General features: G+C 32.0%; 1 protein-coding gene and 1 pseudogene across 1 annotated transcript in view; both read right to left on the bottom strand.

Annotated features, from left to right (window-relative positions):
• The window catches only part of LOC118197104 (uncharacterized), a 41,157-nt gene that overhangs the window by 9,582 nt on the left and 11,840 nt on the right, over positions 1-19,735 (bottom strand). Inside the window, exons 3-4 of the mRNA XM_035368582.2 lie at positions 14,069-14,138; positions 9,946-10,078 (exon numbers count right to left, since the gene is read on the bottom strand). Of these exons, the coding sequence (XP_035224473.1) occupies positions 9,946-10,078; positions 14,069-14,138 (203 nt within the window). The remainder of the gene's footprint in view (positions 1-9,945; positions 10,079-14,068; positions 14,139-19,735) is intronic.
• Positions 1,580-2,608, bottom strand: LOC146998126 (uncharacterized; annotated as a pseudogene).

The raw sequence follows: 19,735 nt of genomic DNA, 5'->3' as shown, positions 1-19,735 counted from the left end.
TAAAATGTAAGATAGTAAAATTTCTTAAGTGCAAAATAAGCAAAATTATTAATCAGAAAGAACAGAATGTCAATCAGTACTTCTACATGGAAAGCTTACATGTTCTACTGGACCACTTGAAAAATGTATGTACTGTTTAAGTTAAATCACTGGTAACCACAGAAATCAATTGCAAGGTCTTTAAATATATCTGTAACAAAAATAAATAAAATAATAAACCAAGATTTTAACTTAAAAACCTGAAATACATAATGTTCACCAGTTTTTTTTTACGTATTTGGCTATGGATTAACAGCTCATAAAACCCTGTATGGAAACTATTTAGCAGGAGATAAATGGAAATACACAGTGAGTATTAATAAAGCATGAACTTGCAAAAAAAAAAAAAAAAAAAAAAAAAAAAAAAAAAAAAAAAAAATATATTATTGAAAACAAAGCGAAAAATTTTACAAACCTGGTTTCATCATTTCAAGGAAAGTTTCAGTAAGGAGTTTGCAATTGTCTCAGGACTTTCTTATAATCAGAAATAAAAAATAAGAAGAGTGAGAAAAAATGTTTAAATCTATTCGGCGTACTATCTATCAAGAGAAAGTTTTATGTCCAATATTTACAAATTCCATTTTTTTAATTCTGATGCCTTTCTGAGAGTGAAACTTTGTCAAGACAAAGCAACAAGTCTTTGTCAAGACTATTACAGAAGATATCACTGCCCACTTTGAAAAAATGAAGACTGATACAGGTATTGCATATATAAATTTTCAACATGTTCCTGTAAAGTTCTCTCATATTTCACATAGGGACTAACTGTGCCTTTGGTATCATGAAAAAGACTCTTTCTAAGAACAAACCTACCACGACTGATGAGCTCTGGAAAGTAGTGGAAGGGGGAATGGAAATCCGTACCCCTAGAAATTTTATAAAAAGCCCTTGTCTTACAGTCCAGGTAAAAGGTTATCAGATGGTTATTTAAAAAAACAATTCTTTACATTTTAGCATTAACTAAACAGCCCTAAAATGTATAAACACTAAAAATTCTGAAAATATGTGAACATCCTCTGTATGAAAACCTTCCACATCCCATTATATTCACTTTATAATAATTTTTAAGTGTATGAACCATTCAGAGACCTAATCCAAAGTTTACTGGCACATACAGTTAAAATGAAGTTAAAAATGCAATTAAATATTCTAAAGTGGCACACTGAAACCAAATTTAAACACAAATAGAAGTAGAAAACTTTTGCAGGCAATCCGGCTGTTTAGTCAGCTTGAACTAGAATAGATGGTTTGTTCACATTTATTGTATTTTGTAGGCTGCTGTACTCAAAATCAATGTTCAGATGTATGGAGCATTGAAGCTAATGTTTCTGTTGCAATATTTTTTGGTGAGAACCCTGACTGCCATAGCGATGAGCTCGGGTTCAAATCCCAGAAAAGGCATGATTGTTACTGTCTGTCCCTTCAAAGAAGGCAACAGTGGCCACCTATTAGGTGTTTCCAATATAAAATAACCACCATTTCTGGCCCTCAGGGGTGTTTGTGGGACCCCAAAAAAGCCCCTGAAACTTTTACGGACTTTCTACCGACATTTTGGAGTTTCGAGAAGGGGGGGCGAGAGAAATGAAAAATTACAATTATGAAGTATTGAATGACCTAATTATAAAAGTTCAATGAATTACTTTTTTTGCAAAATTAATAACCATAAATTTTCAAACATATATATTTCAAACATATCTTTTAAACTATTACATTTTATGTAAATATTTTAAATTACCTGAATTAATTCTTTTAAAAAAATTATCTAATTTCTGCTGCTTTTTTTTATTTTTTGATGTTTGTGGGCTTGTCTTTCTTTTGTGGTGAACTTCATAATTGCAGGAAGGTTGACTTTTATTTTCCTCATTTACAGTTGAAGAAATTTCCTCGAGAACTGCACATGCAGAGGTAGAAGCAGTTTGCTTTTCTGCTAATGTAGAAGGTTTTTCAGAGACTTTTATAGGTGACTCATCTGAAATACATGTTTTTAAGTCCTCTTGATATGTTTTCCAACTTCTGTTCATATTCAGTAAGAGATCTTTGTGAATTGGATCAGTCATTGGATTTTTTTAGCCATATTTTTCACATGAGGTTTCTTTAGAAGCCATTAAATCATATTTAAAAGTCTGCACTGCATCTAGGGAATCAATCTTAAGAGAGGTTCTATAGTCAGTGACAAGTGTATCCATTAAGTTGAATGCACTTCCACTAATGAGCCATGGAAGCAGCAAAGGCAGGCTTTGACCCATTTTGCCAATTTAGGATACTTATAATCATTTGTGAAATCATCTTTTAAATTAAAAACTTTAGACCAATATTTATCAATTGTACACTTGACTTGATTTCCACTTTCATCAGAAGTGTAGAGCATTTCTTCGGTGATATCAGTATCACTCTGGTATAACTTTATTTCAGCTTCTACTTTTGACTTTTCATTATCACTAAAAATATGGGACATAAAAGATGATAATTTTTCAAAAGCTAATATTGTACTGGTTTTACCTCTTAGCTATGGATCTAATGCTGTAAAACTAATTAGATATGAATTTTTAAGGGGTAATTTCTGTTTCATATGCTGTGCTGTATTACTATAAGCTTTCATCAGAGAAATTTGGAATTCTTTTGCTTTTGGATGATTTTTTGATAATTTCTTCAGGAGAGTGGAAGCTTCTTCACCAGTAAATATTACTTTGCTAGGTAGATGGAATTCTGGATTTGTGACATCAACCTTTAATAAATCATTATAAGATGTGCACTCTATATTTTCTGGCTTCATAAAAAAAGAAAAAAATTTTCCCATCAATTTATAAATACTGGAATGTATTAAATGAAGCATTGCTTTTTTTTTTTTTTTTTTTTTGTTTCAAATAATTTAATATATGTGTTGAACTCTGGTAATACTGCTGAATATAATGCCATATGCAATAAAGTTTTGTTTTGCATAACAAATAACCCATTTAGTATTCTTTTTTTCCGAGCTAAAGCATCCTTTGTGAGTTGTTGGGAATGCAAGCAAGAATACACCCCTTCAACAATTTTTTTCTGAGCTGCAGAAATATTTCTTTTATTGTATACAGTTTCAACATAAGAAAAATAATCCCCTTTATCAGTTTTATCCAAGTAGTGAAAATAAAATGCAATAAGAGCATCCCACAGATCTTTGATTTTTTCTAAAACACATAAAATGTACACCCACCTATGGTCTGGTCTCTTCAAGGGCTTAAGTTTTTTAATGGCAAAGGATTCACAGATTTTGAAAAAAATTTCTCTTTTACTGCAGCTTTTCATATCAAAATAGATGTCATCAAACAAATCTTCTAAGTATCTATCAAAACATGAAGCAAATTTTTTTGCACAGTTATTAGCTGTGTGACATGTGTCACCATCAATATCTAATAAGTGGGGTGCTTTGTTTGATCGTAGTCTGGTTTCAACACCATTTTTTTTCCACGCATGGTGTTATATGAGTCCATTAATACACTAATTAAGTTCGCCCATGGAATATTTTTTTCTTCAATAGTATTAACAACTGCTTTAAAAACAGCTTCTAAATTGCATGATTCCATCTTTAGAGATGCAAAATGATGAACTACAACTTCATTTTGATTGTTGTCATAAAACTGCACCAATATTGCCAGTATACTTTCTTGAGCATTGCTAGTACTTTCATCCAAATTTAGAGAAAATGCAGTCTCCTTTAAAGTTTTAATGATATTTTCCTTAATAGTTTTTGCGAGCCCATATTTCATCTCATAACATGCAGTAGTCCTGGACATTTCCAACGAGTTTAGTGCCGTCTGATCGCGGCTCAACTGTTTGCAGAGTTCAATTAAATTGGGAGCTACATTGAAAGAAAGAGAATTCTCGGCGATAAACGAAGTTATTAATACCTCTTGGCGTGCTTTTCTTGTCACTATATCCAATGGCCGAGCATCAGTCTCCAGTAAGTCATCAGTATTTTTTGAATTAGGATAATTACTTAAAGTCATTGAATGTCTAAATGCACTTTGAATATTTTATGTGCGTCACAGTTTTAGAATGATTTGTGAAAGCCTTGAATCCTTCCCCACCATACGTCAGCAGTGAGTTACAAAAAACACAATATGCTTGTCCAGCAACATTTATTTTCTTGCACCATGTGCCGATGATATCCCCATTACCATCTCTCCGTTCAATCCAATTCCACCTAAATGCATTCCGGACACCTTCTTCTAATTGTATAATATCACTATTTATATCGAGAAATTTCATAGTGAAATTCTCTTGCGTACATAAATAAAAAAATATTTCAATAAACGAAACGAAAAATTTACATGTGCATCAATAAATGAAATGAAAATTTTACACAGCGGAGAAAAAAAAGTTGAGAAGCGATCAATGACGAATATCTAATACGGCGAAAAATCCCCCTTCTCTACTTATTGGCGCCACGCCAGGAGAGATAAGACCTTTGAACCCAGAGTCACGTGATCGCACATCGAAGGTCGAACGAAGTCTCTCCCTTTTTTTCCTCCCGCGCCTACTTGCCGAAAAGAATCCAGAAGAGAATGTCCGAGCCGGGGGAATGAGTCATAACTCACAATAAGGAAAGAACAAAAAAGAAGTTTTTTCCCCCTTTTCACGCATTATTACTGCCTTTGGAGAAAGAAAGGAAAAGTTTTCCCCACACACACTGACCTTGCATTTTCTGCTTTCAAAGCAAACAAAATTACCCAGATCAAAATAAATAATTCATTATTATTCCTACTTCCTTTTGAACGACGATCCCCGGAATTTCCGGGTATCAAAGTTGAAAATCCCTGGAATTCCGGAGTATCCCCGGAGCACAAACACACCTGGGCCCTTGTAGTGTCGCAAGGCTATTAAATAAAGCACCCAGCCATTAAAAAAAAAATTTTTTTTGGTGATGAGAACAAGGCCAAAATCATCAACAAACCTCATAATACAGGGTTCGTACCCATTTCCTTATATAAAAATTAAGGACTTTTAAGGACTATAAAAAAAAAAAAAAAAAAAAAAAAAAAAAAAAAAAAAAAAAAAAAAAAAGAATAGAATAAAGCAATTATCCATACAACCGACTTCATGCTTGTAATTTCACTTTAAAAAACTAACAGAAGTGTGTATTATGCACTATTATTTAAATTCAATTTAATACTTACCATAAAACAATTTTGAAAATTAAACTAACTCCCTACAAGTTATGAAGTAGATAACATTAAATTAGGAACATAATTTCTTGAAAAACATGTATAAGTGTATTTTACACTAATAACAGTCACTATTTTAGAGATTTACATGATTATTATTTAACTTATTTGATATTTATTTAAACACAGTCAACTACTATTATAATCACAATGTAAGAATATTTTGCAGATTAAAATAACTGATTTGTAAACATACAATTTATTTCCTTGGTTTTTTGAAAGATACTAGAATAATAAACTGTACAATAAAAGATACAAAACATTTGTGCTTTTTTTAAATCTGAAATCTTCCTTTTCTTTAACTATTCTTCTAAGTTCATTTGCTTTGATAAACAAATCAATGTTCCTTCTGATCTCAGCTTCATCTGCTAAAGCGTCTACTTCTTCATTAATATCTTTAATGTCCCTTTTAAGAAATTTTTTCTTCTGCTTCATATAATCAATTTCTTCCTCAATAATATTTCTTTTCCTCTTTGAATTTTCAGATTTAGTTAAAGATTTTTGTTCTTCTAAATACTGAACGTTCTTCTAAATACTGAACTTCTAAATATTGAACTCCACTTCTTGCAGAAGCTGCTGCTGATCTCATTTCTTTATTAATTTCGATATTAAGAACACCTCCAGAAAATTTTATGTAATCAAATACTGTGCGTTGAAAAATGTATGATGAGTCACTTAAATTTTCAATTTCAATTGCTTTATTTACAGAGAAGCCCCTTTCCACAGAGGCCCGTGCATGTGACAAGATAAGAATACTTGTCACAGTGGATACTTGAATAGTGAAAATATACATTTTTTACTATATATAGATGTAAAATATAAAAAAAATACGATGGCTTTGCTCTTTGCGAACCAGCAACCTTTAATTAATTTTCTGCAATTCAGGATCGTCCCCTAACCCAGTACCTGCTAGAACATTCACGCCTATTACATAACCTTTCATATAAATGCTGCGTCATAAGTTCTCCTAGACAGATGCCTTCTCGCCTTCGTCCTGCTAACGCTTCCGCTATGCTCCTCTTTCTTTGTTAGAACGTTATGATGTATTAAAGTCAGTCGTATCTAATAGTTCAATTACTGAATAAGTTATTTGATTAACTTCATCTGGAAAAAGTCATCTGCTATAAATTAAAATAAAGATATGCTTGCTGTTAAAAGTGAAAAGTCCTGAGTCATCATTTTACTCCGTGTTTCAATCACCCCAGCTTCGTTAACCATCTGCCAGAACGTGTAATGGAATAGCCTCACCATTCGCCCACGATGTGTTGGAATAACTGAAAACATTACATATATATATATATAATTTATTTCCTAAACAATATTGATTAATTGATTATATTATCTCCTAAGTTTAATTAAAGTAGAATTATTTTAAAAGAGTGAATCCATACTGGTATATATATACATATACAGTACGAAGTCCGAGATCCGGACATCTAATATCTGGAATGATCTAAAATCCGGACCTCAAAGCCACCACCAACCAATTGCGCATTAGATTTTTTTCCTCATCATAAAAAAACATGTCGGAAATCCTGATTCTTAATCTCAGTTTGGCGCTAAATAAAATATCTCATTATTGAAGAAATAATTATTTTAGCAAAAATTTGTGTGATTAGTAACTTGAGTCCATAGCTGCGTATCTGCTTGGCATAATCTCAAACCGAAACATTTGTTAATTTTACACCAACTAATATTTTATATCCTTGATGCCGAAATCGCGAATCATTATTTATTGTATTTTGCTTTCATCACTGCATGTTTATCAACGGATGACAACTTGAGTGATGAATCATGCAGCGACGCCAAATAACAGAGTATTATCCGATTACAGATTTAAGTTTAATGCGCTAAAATGTTGACAAGGGGAGATTTAGCAGAAATTTCTTTCCTTATGCTAAAAATAGATTTTGTTGATGATATTCATAGGACAAACGATTATATTTAGTGCTATTTGAATTAAGAATAACTGATTTGTTATTCACATAAAGCCAGAACCAGCGACAGAGCTCACATGACTGCACCAGGCGGCAGAATTTAGCGAAGTTAAACAGAAGTTTTTCATTGCGATGACAATGCCCAATCATCAATCAATTAACGGAGGGCGAAATCTGTAGTATGGTTCTAAATCCAGAAAATACAGCTACCGATAGTGAACAAAGTAACAGAGAGGTTACTGAACGAGAAAAAATTTTGATTGACAAGTTATTTGGAATTCTCGACACAGCAATTACAGGACTTGAACAATGGAACTTAATAACTGAACAAGAAATTATATGTCTATAGTATTAGTCTAAAGTATTAGCAGAGAAAACAAATCAAACAACTCACATTGAAAGAAATGTTTAATAAAGTAAACATATAAATATTAAGGTCTTTTCTTTTGTAAATTTTGATACCCTTTAAATCATAAATGCTTCATTATTTTATAAATCACGATTTCATATTTTCAATTTTATAATTTCTACGTGCCATCTTAGTAGATTTAAAATGATCTAATATCCGGAAAAATCTCAAATCTGGGATCGCCGAAGTCCCGACGAGTCCAGACCTCGGACTTTGTACTGCACATATATATATATATATATATATATAATACGGAATGTATATTTTCAGTTAAACTTCTACCCAATAACTTTAGTAATTCATGAAAGTTAATTTTGCATCTAGTTAACTCAGGAAAATTAGTTTCAATTAGTTGTTTCCAGCTTTAAAAATATTAAAAAAAATTTAATTAGTTATTTTCAACTAATAATTGTATCGCCATTAGCAAAAATTATGCATTACTATCAACAACATAGGTTTAAACCAAATACTTAATTGTCTATTGAAGCTTCAAAACGTATTTCCGAACTTCACTTTTTCTTGGCTATCGTTCCCGAATTTGCCCTTGGCGACCTAAAATTGAAATGGAGCCAACAGATTTCCCGCGAAATCGATAACAGACCCTCTGCAGAAATAAACTCATAATCCCGATATCCCATACATATAGTATGTGCAAAAGAGAATAAACTCCGTAGAAGGTGATAAAAAATTAATTTATGGCTTAATTGAAACAAACACAGAAATTAAGCTAAGCAAAACCGTGTAAAAACAAACTGAAATGATAAAACGAAACTTAATTTTCATGTGAATTTTCAGTGCTGACTCTCCCATTCTAGAAATTTCAATTTGTTTCAGACAAAGACCACATTTAAGGATTGCCATCCATCAATATGCAGTCTTTGTAGTCAGCTTGATGAAGCCACAGTTTATTGAAAATGCACTTTCCAGGTATCTCGTTCCTATTGGCGTCGGAAGGGTTGTGGCCTTCCAGGTTGGGATTGCTCTAATTTTGGCAAATATTTTCAGAATCTCCCCCCCTTTTTTTTCTCGAGCACCTTCATCATCACTTTCGCCTCTTAAAGAACTTCCGGCTTCACGCTTTCGTCGCAGTCTGCCTAAATTTATGGATAACACCTGTTTCGAAAGATTGGGTGAATAGCCAATCAGACACTGATACTTTCGTTCGGGTAGCTAATTGTTTTTTTTAATCGTTTGCAACGCAAATCCGCCAACAGATTGGTTAAGAGCCGTGTAATTTTAATTCCATATTCATGAGAAATCGTAATTCATACTTAATGGCAATCATTACAAATGATAAGAAATGTCAAATGAGCAAAATTAAGGACCGTTTATTCATTTTGGCCAAAATTAAGGACTTTAAGGACCAAAAATCATTTTTGAAAAAATTAAGGACTTTTAAGGACTGTACAAACCCTGTAATAAACTAAACTCAGTGGCGCAACAGCCCTAGTGGACGACAGCTTGCAGTGTCCTTTTTCTTTCTTGACCCTTGGGCTTCGTTGTGGATCAGCATATGCCCTGGGCAAGTGGTCAGCTTGTTGCAAGACCCCTCCCGGTGTTCAGTCCCTAAGCAAACTCAGTACTCATTTTATCAACTCACTTAAGGGACGAAAGCCTGAGTTAACCTTGCCCAGCCCGGGGATCGAAACTCGGACCTGCAGTGCAGCTGCGCGACGTGCTAGCCACTTCACCCTCATCATAAAAGAAGTCTTAAAAATCAACGAATTCCTAAAAATTGAAATTAGACCATGTTCCAACAGAGATGCTCCAAGCAAACAAGTTGATTGAAAAAGCTCTTATTTAATTAATGTATAAATTTAGTTTTAGCATGTATTTCATTTAAGAATTTCTTTGCAAATTAACGATCTCCTATAGTTAAAATGAATACAAATGTTTATAATACAATGTCACATCGATTTTGAATTCAGCAACCCTGTGGAAACCAATAAATTACAACAAGCTTGAAAAACCATTCATTCCAACCCCAGCTGATCAAGCAGACAGGCTATCTGCAAATGTTCCCTTACTTATGTCTATGTATGGTTTCAGCATGTTATCCTATTATCCTAGAGTACTTTATTTTGTATTTAACTTCACTCAGAGACACTGGAAGGTAACTTTTTCCAATTTTCTAATGATATGCATATGCTTCTAAAGCAATAGAAAACTTGTAGTGTACATTGAGGAGATTACATTGAAAACTGGTGCAAAATATTAGTTAATTATTCCATAAATTATAAGATAAAAAACATTAAAGGTTTTCATTTGACTCTTCTTAGCAGATTTTTTAAAATTATTTTAAGGACCCAAACTCTACCATAACAAATTCTCTTACTAATGTGTTTCATAAACTAACCTGTGAAAATCAACATGAATATTCAAAAAGTCTCCAACGACATTATCTCTCAAAATGTATTTGATCTTCTCAACTTCCATTGTTATTTTTTTAACATGTGCAAGAACAAGGCTCATTTGTTGAACTTTCTCACCTGAAAAAAAAAAAAAAAAAAAAAAAAAAAAAAAAAAAAAAAAGAGAGATTAAATTATGATGAATACATGTATGTCTTAAATTTGCACAATAAAGTCAAAATTTTAAATCTAACCATAATTTATCACATTAACTACAACAGCATTCATTATAATCCAAAAATGTCATAAATTGTGTCTATTAAAATTATCACACACTTAAATTTTTATATAAACATTACAAAAGAGAATTGTTTTCCACAGCCAAATTACCCCCCTCTCTCTTAAAAAAAAAAGGTCAAAATTACAAAGTAATTAAATGCACATATCTAACAATTTGGTTGGTGACATTTGGCGATTTCTCGTAGAATTTGGTGACAAAAAGTATTTGCTAAAACCACTGCTAGCTTAGCAATATCTTGCTAGCAAGACATCCATTTACTCAATGTTAAATAGACTTTCCCCTGTATTCTTAGTTTGGTAAAAATATATTTACGGGTAGCACTTAGCGAAAATTGGCAATTTTTGGCGGCACATGGATACCGAGTTTATGCAATTCTTTGACTTGTTATTTTGGCTTGTGTAGTGGCTACACAAAGCCAAAATAACAAGACAAAGAATTGCACAAACTCGGTATACATGTACACATCAATCTACTTTCACTTAAAAAGATCAGAGAATTGCATAAACTTGGTATTGTGCACTTCCTTGACTTTATCCATGTACACATCGACCTATTTTCACTTAAAAAAGAATCAGAGTTGCACAAACTAGGCAATGTGCACTCCCTTTGTCCATGTACAATCGAACTATATTCACTAAAAAAATCAAAGGAGCAGCCAACAAAAAAATATATATAATCTCAATAAACTACATTTTAAATCAAACAATGAAATAACATAAAAAAGGAACTTCATCTTTGCACTACACAAAGGAAATATCCACTTATCTTATTTACAAATTAACACATCTTCAGTCAAAAAAAATTCCTTAACAGCATCCAAAAACTTCCTAAAATTATCTGGACTAGAATCTGTATATTGGCGTCGCCACATAAATTGACAAAATAAGAGCAAAAAATATCTTTCATAGCGACGTTCGACCATACGCATTTCCTTCATACAAACAGGATACCTAATAATGGCTACTAAGTAAACCTTCATTTACACACCAGTAAAGCAATGCTCTGTTCCCCTTTCATTCCAAATCATACAGAAACTTCAAATTAACCTTACCACATTCAGACATTTTACCGCCTAAACCAGAAAACAAGCAATATAATTCCTAGCCAACACACACGCCACAAGCACTTACGAATTTACGGCAATAATGCAACCGATTACATCATAATAGGGTTTCCATAACATTCAACTACTCAGGCTACCATAAATGAAACAACAACTTGGCGATAATACAAGGGTTACCATTCTCTCTACTCTAACCCATACTTTTCCTGCAGGCTTTGTCTCTCTAGATTTTCATGTTATATTTTATAGAAAATATAACAATTTCACATATAATTACACTAAAGTCATATGTCTGTGTACAAAATTCGTAACATTCTTCCCTTCCCACGGATGTCCTGGGCAGCACAATCCGTGGACGGGAAGCCATACTTACAATTATGGAAAATCAATGCAATACTGAAACAATAATTTCAGTAAACATAAAACAAATCAAACATTAAATTTAATAAGGTCTTAGTATACTATTTACATTACAAACACTATGGAGATTATATACAGTCAAAAGTCATTAATTCGGGCACCCATAATCCGGACCTCAAAGCTAAAATCTTTCTGCGCATGCATCGTGTTGATGCATGCGCATGGGCGTTTTACGCGTGCGCGCAAGACATTTATGACTGCGCATATGCGTCTGCGCAAGCGCAGAATACGTTTTCGTGTGCGCGTTTAATGTATAACGGACGGTATAAGCTAAAATTATCTATTTCAGTTAATGTTGATGATTGCGTTGTTCCTTAATCTCCGAATTGGATCCGGCTTATTATTTTTTGCAGACTGTAAGAGCAATTTTATAAAAGTAAGCTTGAACTTTCGATTATGTCAAATAGAATTTCCGATGCTGGAGCTCCCAAAGGATCTAGAAAACGAAAGTATGCTTCGATGTCCATCAAACAAAAAACGAATTGCTACAAAAAAATTGATAAAGGCATATCCTTTGTTTATCTAACCGTTCCGAAATCTGTTTATCAATTTCACGCTGCTCTGTGCGGGGGGGGGGGAGGGGGGGGGCAAATGAACTGGAAGTTGATCTGTCAGCACTATCGTTATCTTCAGGGCAGATGTTTTTATTTTATTCGGCTTATAATTCCTTACTAAATGTAGTATTTAATCTCGATGTACTCTGTCTTTGATATGATTTAAATAAAATTCCTCGTCATTATAAATATCACAAATACAAATCAAATAGTTTTCTGGTTGCAATTTTCTAATTTCGGCTATGCGTAAGGTATGCTTTACGCATGCGCACGTTGAAAGAAATGTTTAATAAAGTAAACAAATAAATATTAAGCTTCTTTTTTTGTAAATTTTGATACCCTTTAGATCATAATTGCTCATTATTTTATAAATTATGGTTTCATATTTTTATTTTATAATTTCTGCATGCCATCCCACCAGATTTAAACTGATGATCTATAATCCAGAAAAATTTATAATACGGAATCGCCGAAGTCCCGACGAGTCCGGATTAAATACTTTTGACTGTACTATGGCCATAGTAAGAGGCTAGCTTGTCGTAGTGAATGACTTCAAGCTTAAAATTTGATGAATCTGAACTATAACATCTTTGTTAAGGATTGTGTCAGGACCATCCCAAGATGACTATTGTTTGGGAAAGAGTTTTTTCTATCGAATGGGATTCCATAACTTCAACTTATCATCTACGTTGAATCGATGTCCTGTAAACTTAAGTACCTTTAAGAATCATACGAACCTGTTTAATGATTGAAATTTTCATTAATTTTTTATTATGCAGTTGCAGTGCATTTTGGCAGGTTTTTTAATTGCAAACAATTCCTAGTTCTATGAATAGTTTATAGATGGCAACACATTTATTTCATATATAGTATTTATATAATTACAATAACATTTATTATTACAACTAGGAAACTAGACAGGAGACATTAAATTTACAAATATTCACTAGTATGGCAGAAAACATTTAGGCCTTCAGATGTATGTGCTACCACATGAATTCTACTAAGTAGGAGTCAATATGTTAATGAGCAATGTCGCTTTGGATTTGTTCAGCTATTTAACACAGCCCCTGAAACATTTCATACACTAGGCTTGACAAACCTGAGACTGATTCAACAAAAATAAATGAATGAGTCACTGTGAAGTGACCATATCTTGCAGTTTTCTACTCAGATGCTTTATAACTTTTTCCAGCAGTCCAAGAATATTGTTGTTCCATCTGCTATATTATTGTTTATCACATCTAAATCAGTTAGCAGGGTGACTTGGAATAATGACTATGGGATAAATTTATAAAAGAAACATATTTATAGATGTTCACAACCAATTTGAAAGTGTTAGAATTTCACCAAATTGGAATCTTTCTAAGGATATTCTGAAAATGCTACCCATGTAGAAGTTGTGATCTCCACTATTTTGTATCTCATTCAATTGAAATGGGGGAAATTAAAAAAACCTTTTTTAACCTTTGAAAAAGCAATTGAAATAGGTGGTTGAGCACAATCAATTCTTCTAAATTAGTTGTGCTCAAAACTAGATAAGAGCTAATCTAGTTTTGAAGACCCTGTAATAATCTTATAACGTAGATAATTATATAATAATCGTACAATAATATAAATCATATTATATTAATCTTATAATCTGATTGCTAATTTCTGACTTTAAATGCAAAGCTGTGATTTTTTCAAACCTTTTTAAGCACAGTTATAACTATAAAACTTTAAAAATATTTGAGTTAGAATAAGTATTTGAATTACAAACCGAATGCATCCCAGAAAATAAAAAACATACTTAAAGCATCCACTGACAAAATATCTTCCATGTCTGCAATTGATTTGTCAAACAAAATCTTGTTCTTTTCCTAAAAAACGAGAATATTAAAAAGATAAATAACATATATTTATAATCCTTTGAAAATATGCATCTGCATAGTGACAACCTGAAGTACCTGACTTCAAGCAGTGAAATAGAATAGGAACATTTATGAAATTTATGCACAATATATAAAGCCACATTCAAACTTAATATTCACATAAATTTACTTCACCTTTATTCCAGCTCTGTAAATTAAGTCCTGGATATATACACAAAAACTTGGGGGGGGGATTGCTAAATTTTGTAGTTAGTAATTCTTACACAAATCTGTATTATTTCTGCTTCATGAAAAGAAACTCAATTTAATAACCAAAATAACAATATAATAACCATTTATTGTGACTGGATTTAACGCAATAACATTCCATTCCAAATCTTAGCTTAAGCTCTTTTTGTTGTTTTTACACCAGCAATTCGGATTTTTTTTTTTTTTTTTTTTTTTAAATCAAAATTTAAAATGTACTAGAACTATGTTAAAAAGTTTTCAAGAATTGGAGGATTAATTAAGAACTTTTCAAGAAAGAAAGCTTATTAAAAATGAAAACTTATTACAAGCAATAAGAGTAAACAATACATTTAATATAATGAAATAAAATAAATTCAACTCATTTAAACACAAATTGTTTAAATTTAAGCTGGGATTCTTTTTTTTTTTTTTAAATAAAAAGCTAAATTTGATTAAAAATGCACACTAGAATCTGTATACTGGCATTGCCACATAAATTTTTGTAACCTTTGTTTTACAGAAATTTAATTAATTTCTTTAAACCTTAGCAAACCGAAGCCTAAACTGTTTACTTAAAATACCAAAAGGCCTTCCAAGATTCACAGCACTTTCCTCCCCTCCCCATGCATTAATGCACAATGAGGTTGAAGACTTCAAACGTCACATGCAACCTGAAGATAAGAAACAACAAATAAATCCTTTTAGGACAAACTGTTTGTAATAAACTGATAAAATGCATTTGGGGAAACTGTGTGTGTATGTGTATGTGATTATGGCAAACGCTCAGGGGCTATCTGCCTATAGGGGAGATGCCTTCGTGGAGGACTTTCTAAGGGAAACTGGCTCGTATACACGTTACACATGCGAAAAACCAGGAAAATGCCCATGATTTTTTTTTTGGGGGGGGGACTAAAACTGCTACTGCATACCCTAGGGGGATAGATGAAAACAACATTGCAGTCTTGGGCGTTTGAATGAAAGGCTATCTCAGGCATTTTAACCTTCAAATACTTAATGCTCAGAAAACAGCCTTTGGGATACCAGCAACATTATCAATAAATACATTAACTATAGATGAGATATTTATAACCTCATGATAAGCATGCATTACACCATTTTCCATCTCTTTTTTACACTATGGCAGGTGGTGGCGAATATTTTTGGGGCAATGTGCTCAAAACCTTTGGGGGGGGGCATGTTCAAAACCTCTTTGATTAAATCCCCATCGAAGAGCGGTTTACCATGTTTTGCCAGTGAAATTTGAAAGCTGGTCGTTGTTAGATGGTTTATTTTAGAAAGATAATTGCAAAACCAACTTTCCTGGTAATTATAATTCCTCAATTTCCCTTCAATAAATACCTTCTTTTCAGCTTCATCAAGCTCGGCAACAATCTTGTGGTTGGTGTTAAAGTGCCGTAAGTAAGTACGTGAAAAGTAAGCCGTAAGTAAAGAAAAGTAAGTAAGTGAAATGTTCAAGAGCAGACTTATTTAAATTATATATTATCATTTTCTTGTGATTATTGATTAAGGAAGTAATATTTTAGTCGCATACCAGCTGATGAGGCTCTGCATCCCAACTGTAGCAAGTTTGCCATAAGTTCACCATTACTGCACTATGGGTTAGAACAACAGTCTCATGCTCAAACTGCATGTGGGCCAAATGCACAGTTCAAAAGCAGCCGACGGATCAGGTAATTTTTTTTTTAATGAAATTTAAAAATATTCTTAAAAAAATCTGAAAGGGTTTGGATTTTAATGATAACTCAAAAGGGCTCTTTTAAAGGGTACTTATGTATTAATGCAACCACTGTTATATATGTAACTGTAACTGTATCTATTATTATCTTTAATCGTAACTGTAATATAGTATAGTAGATGAGTAATGTAGAATAAACGATGTTTGTGTACATCTTGTAATCATCACTGAGCACGTACCCAACACATATAAAATACAACACATGGCGCAGCTCGTCGTTGATTTAAAAAGAAAATCTTTTTTGAAGAACCATGCAGCCTCGGTAAAGATGTTCTAAACAAAAACATCATGGGAAGTTGTTTACTGTGAAATCGAAACTTATATCGCTGGTAAGTGAGTTGTTTATTTTTATTGGAAGTGGCTAAAAATACGTATATATAAACTATTTAAAGTCCTAAATTAAATATGGATGGATTAAAGCCACCAAGTAATCTAAGTTTCGAAGGAAATTTAAGCGAAAATTGGAAGAAATGGAAACAAAAATTCCAAATTTATATGTTAGCGTCTGGTGGTATTACTAAATCACCTGAAATTAAAGTAGCTATTTTATTGCATATAATTGGTGAAGAAGCATTTGAAAAATTTAATACTTTTAATTTAAGTGAAGAAGATAAGAAGGATGTTGACAAAGTAATTGAAGCTTTCGAAAATTTTTGCATACCGAAAGCAAACGAAAGTGTTGATAGACATATATTTTTCTGTCGAACACAACATGTAGGTGAATCGTTTGATGATTTCTTAATCGATTTAAAGAAATTAAGTAGCAACTGTGGATTTGCAGAATTAAAAGATAGTTTAATAAGGGATAGAATAGTAAGTGGAATTCTAAATAAAAATCTCAAAGATAGATTATTAAGAGAAGATCAGTTAACATTGGAGAAATGTATTAAAATGTGTAAAGCTTCTGAATTAGCAGAACTTCAGCTGAAAACTTTAACTGAAGAAAATAAAATAGAAGCTATCAAACATAATAAATTTCCACCTTCAGAGGAAAAAAGTCAGCCTCGTAAGAAAGACTATCATGTAAAACAAAGTACTAAATCTTCTTCAAACTATCAAGGAAATAAGTACAATAATCCAAAACCATGTAGAAAATGTGGAACTTTTTATAAGTTATACAACTGTCCTGCTTATAATAAGATTTTCTTGTACTGTAAAAAGAAAAATCACTTTTCTAAAATGTGCACTTATAAAAATGTTAATGTTATACAGAATAATTTTGAGCATGAGTTACATAATGATGGTAATGAATATATTTTAGGGTCAGTAGAAGATACAAATCCATTTTCTAAAAATAAAACCGAATGGTTTGAAAAACTAAAAGTAAACATATCTAAATATTTATTTGTTAAGTTGGATACTGGAGCTCAGTGTAATGTGCTACCATTGCCTAAATTTAAACAATTAAATTTAAGAGAGAAATGTTTGACTAAATCAAAAGTCACTTTAAATAATTACAATGGTACTACAATTGATGTAGTTGGAAAATGTAAATTATTATGTGAAACATCGAAAGGGGACAAGGATGAAATAGAATTTCAAGTTGTAGCATGTGATAAAACTGTTCCAGCTATTTTAGGTTTACCTACATTGCAAAAATTAAACCTAATACAAAGGATTTGTACAGTAAATCCTGATTCTAATGAAAAGTTACCAGAACTTTTAAAAGGATATCAAGATTTATTTAAAAGAACTGGGAATTTAACTGGATATAAATATCATATTAAATTAAAACCAGGAGCTGTTGGTAAAATAGAACCCTGTAGGAAAATTCCACTTAGCTTATTAAATCCATTAAAAAAGGAATTAGCAAGAATGGAAAAAGATGGTATTATAAAGAAAGTTAACCAACCAACAGAATTCGTGAATTCATTAGTGGTAGTAAGAAAAAAGGATGGAAATTTAAGAGTGTGTTTAGATCCTCAGCACCTTAACCAGAACATACTGAGAGAACATTATCACATACCAACCTTTGAAGAAATTTCATCTCAAATGACAAATGCAAAGGTCTTTAGTATTTTAGATGCAAACAAAGCATTTTGGCAAATTAAACTGTCAGATTCAAGTTGTGAATTTACTACATTTAACACTCCATTTGGTAGATATTGTTTTTTGAGGTTGCCATATGGACTGAGTTCATCACCAGAAGTTTTCCACAGAAGTTTTTCTGAAATTTTTAGTGATTTAGAAGGAGTTCAAATATATATAGATGACTTATTAGTTTGGGGTAAAGATAAAAAAGAACATGATTCAAGATTAAAGAAGTTGTTGGACAGAGCCAGAGAGGTAAAGATAAAAAAGAACATGATTCAAGATTAAAGAAGTTGTTGGACAGAGCCAGAGAAAAGAATGTTAAATTTAATTTAAATAAATGTAAATTTGGGCTGAATGAAGTGAAATATATGGGACATATATTTTCTAAAGATGGTTTAAAACCAGATGAAGAGAAAATTAAGGCTATTCTAGATATAAAACCACAAAAAAATGTGAAAGAATTAGAAACTTTCCTAGGAATGATTACACATGTTTCTAGATTTATACCTAATGTATCAGAATTGACATCATGCTTAAGAGATTTGTTGAAAAAACAAGTTATCTGGAACTGGAATGCAACACATGAAAAAGCGTTTAGAAGACTAAAAGATGTCTTGGTAAATAAAACAGTTTTCAGTATTATGATATAAACATGCCAGTAGTTTTATCTGTAGATGCATCTCAAGAAGGACTAGGAGCAGTCTTACTGCAGAATAATTTACCAGTGGCATATGCATCTAAGGCATTAACAGATACACAGAAGAATTATGCTCAAATTGAAAAGGAAACTTTAGCTATTGTATTTGCGTGTGAGAAATTTCACCAGTACATATTTGGAAAAAATATTACTGTGGAAAGTGATCATAAACCACTGGAATCAATTTTTAAAAAGCCATTAAATAAATGCCCTGTAAGACTACAAAGAATGCGTATAAGATTACAGCCATATCAGTTTGAGGTAAAATATAAACCAGGAAAAGAACTTTTTATAGCAGATGCATTATCAAGATCATTCACTGATAAAGGATCTGATTTCTTTGAAGGAGAAATAGAAGCTCATGTTGGATTAGTTGTAGAATGTATACCAATGTCTAATGGTAAAATGGAAGTTTTTCAACTGGAAACAGAAAAAGATGAAGAACTACAAGTTTTAAGAAAATTAATTAAAACTGGATGCCCAGATGAAAAATGTATGGTTCCAGAACTGGCAAAACCATATTTTAACTTCAGAGAAGAACTATCAGAAGCAAATGGATTAATATTTAAAAATTCCTGTGTTGTTGTACCAAGAAGTTTACGAAAAGATATGTTAAGCAGAATTCATTATGGTCATTTAGGAGTAGTAAAATGCAAGATCAAAGCAAGAGAAATATTATATTGGCCAGGAATGTCCAAAGAAATTGAAGATTTGGTACTGAATTGTCAAACATGTTTAAGTTTACAAAAAGCTAATACTAAAGAACCAATGATATCTAAAGAAATACCTAATGGTCCATGGGAAGTATTGGGAACAGACCTCTTTTACTTTCAAGGAAGGGATTATCTAATAGTTATAGATTATTTTAGC

Source organism: Stegodyphus dumicola, chromosome 3 (genome assembly GCF_044657685.1).
Source record: "Stegodyphus dumicola isolate Sdum_Otavi_A_Nest chromosome 3, ASM4465768v1".
NCBI classification, from domain to species: Eukaryota; Metazoa; Arthropoda; class Arachnida; order Araneae; family Eresidae; genus Stegodyphus; species Stegodyphus dumicola.
Note: the sequence above shows the minus strand (reverse complement) of the source record. Positions and strands in the feature narration are given on the sequence as shown.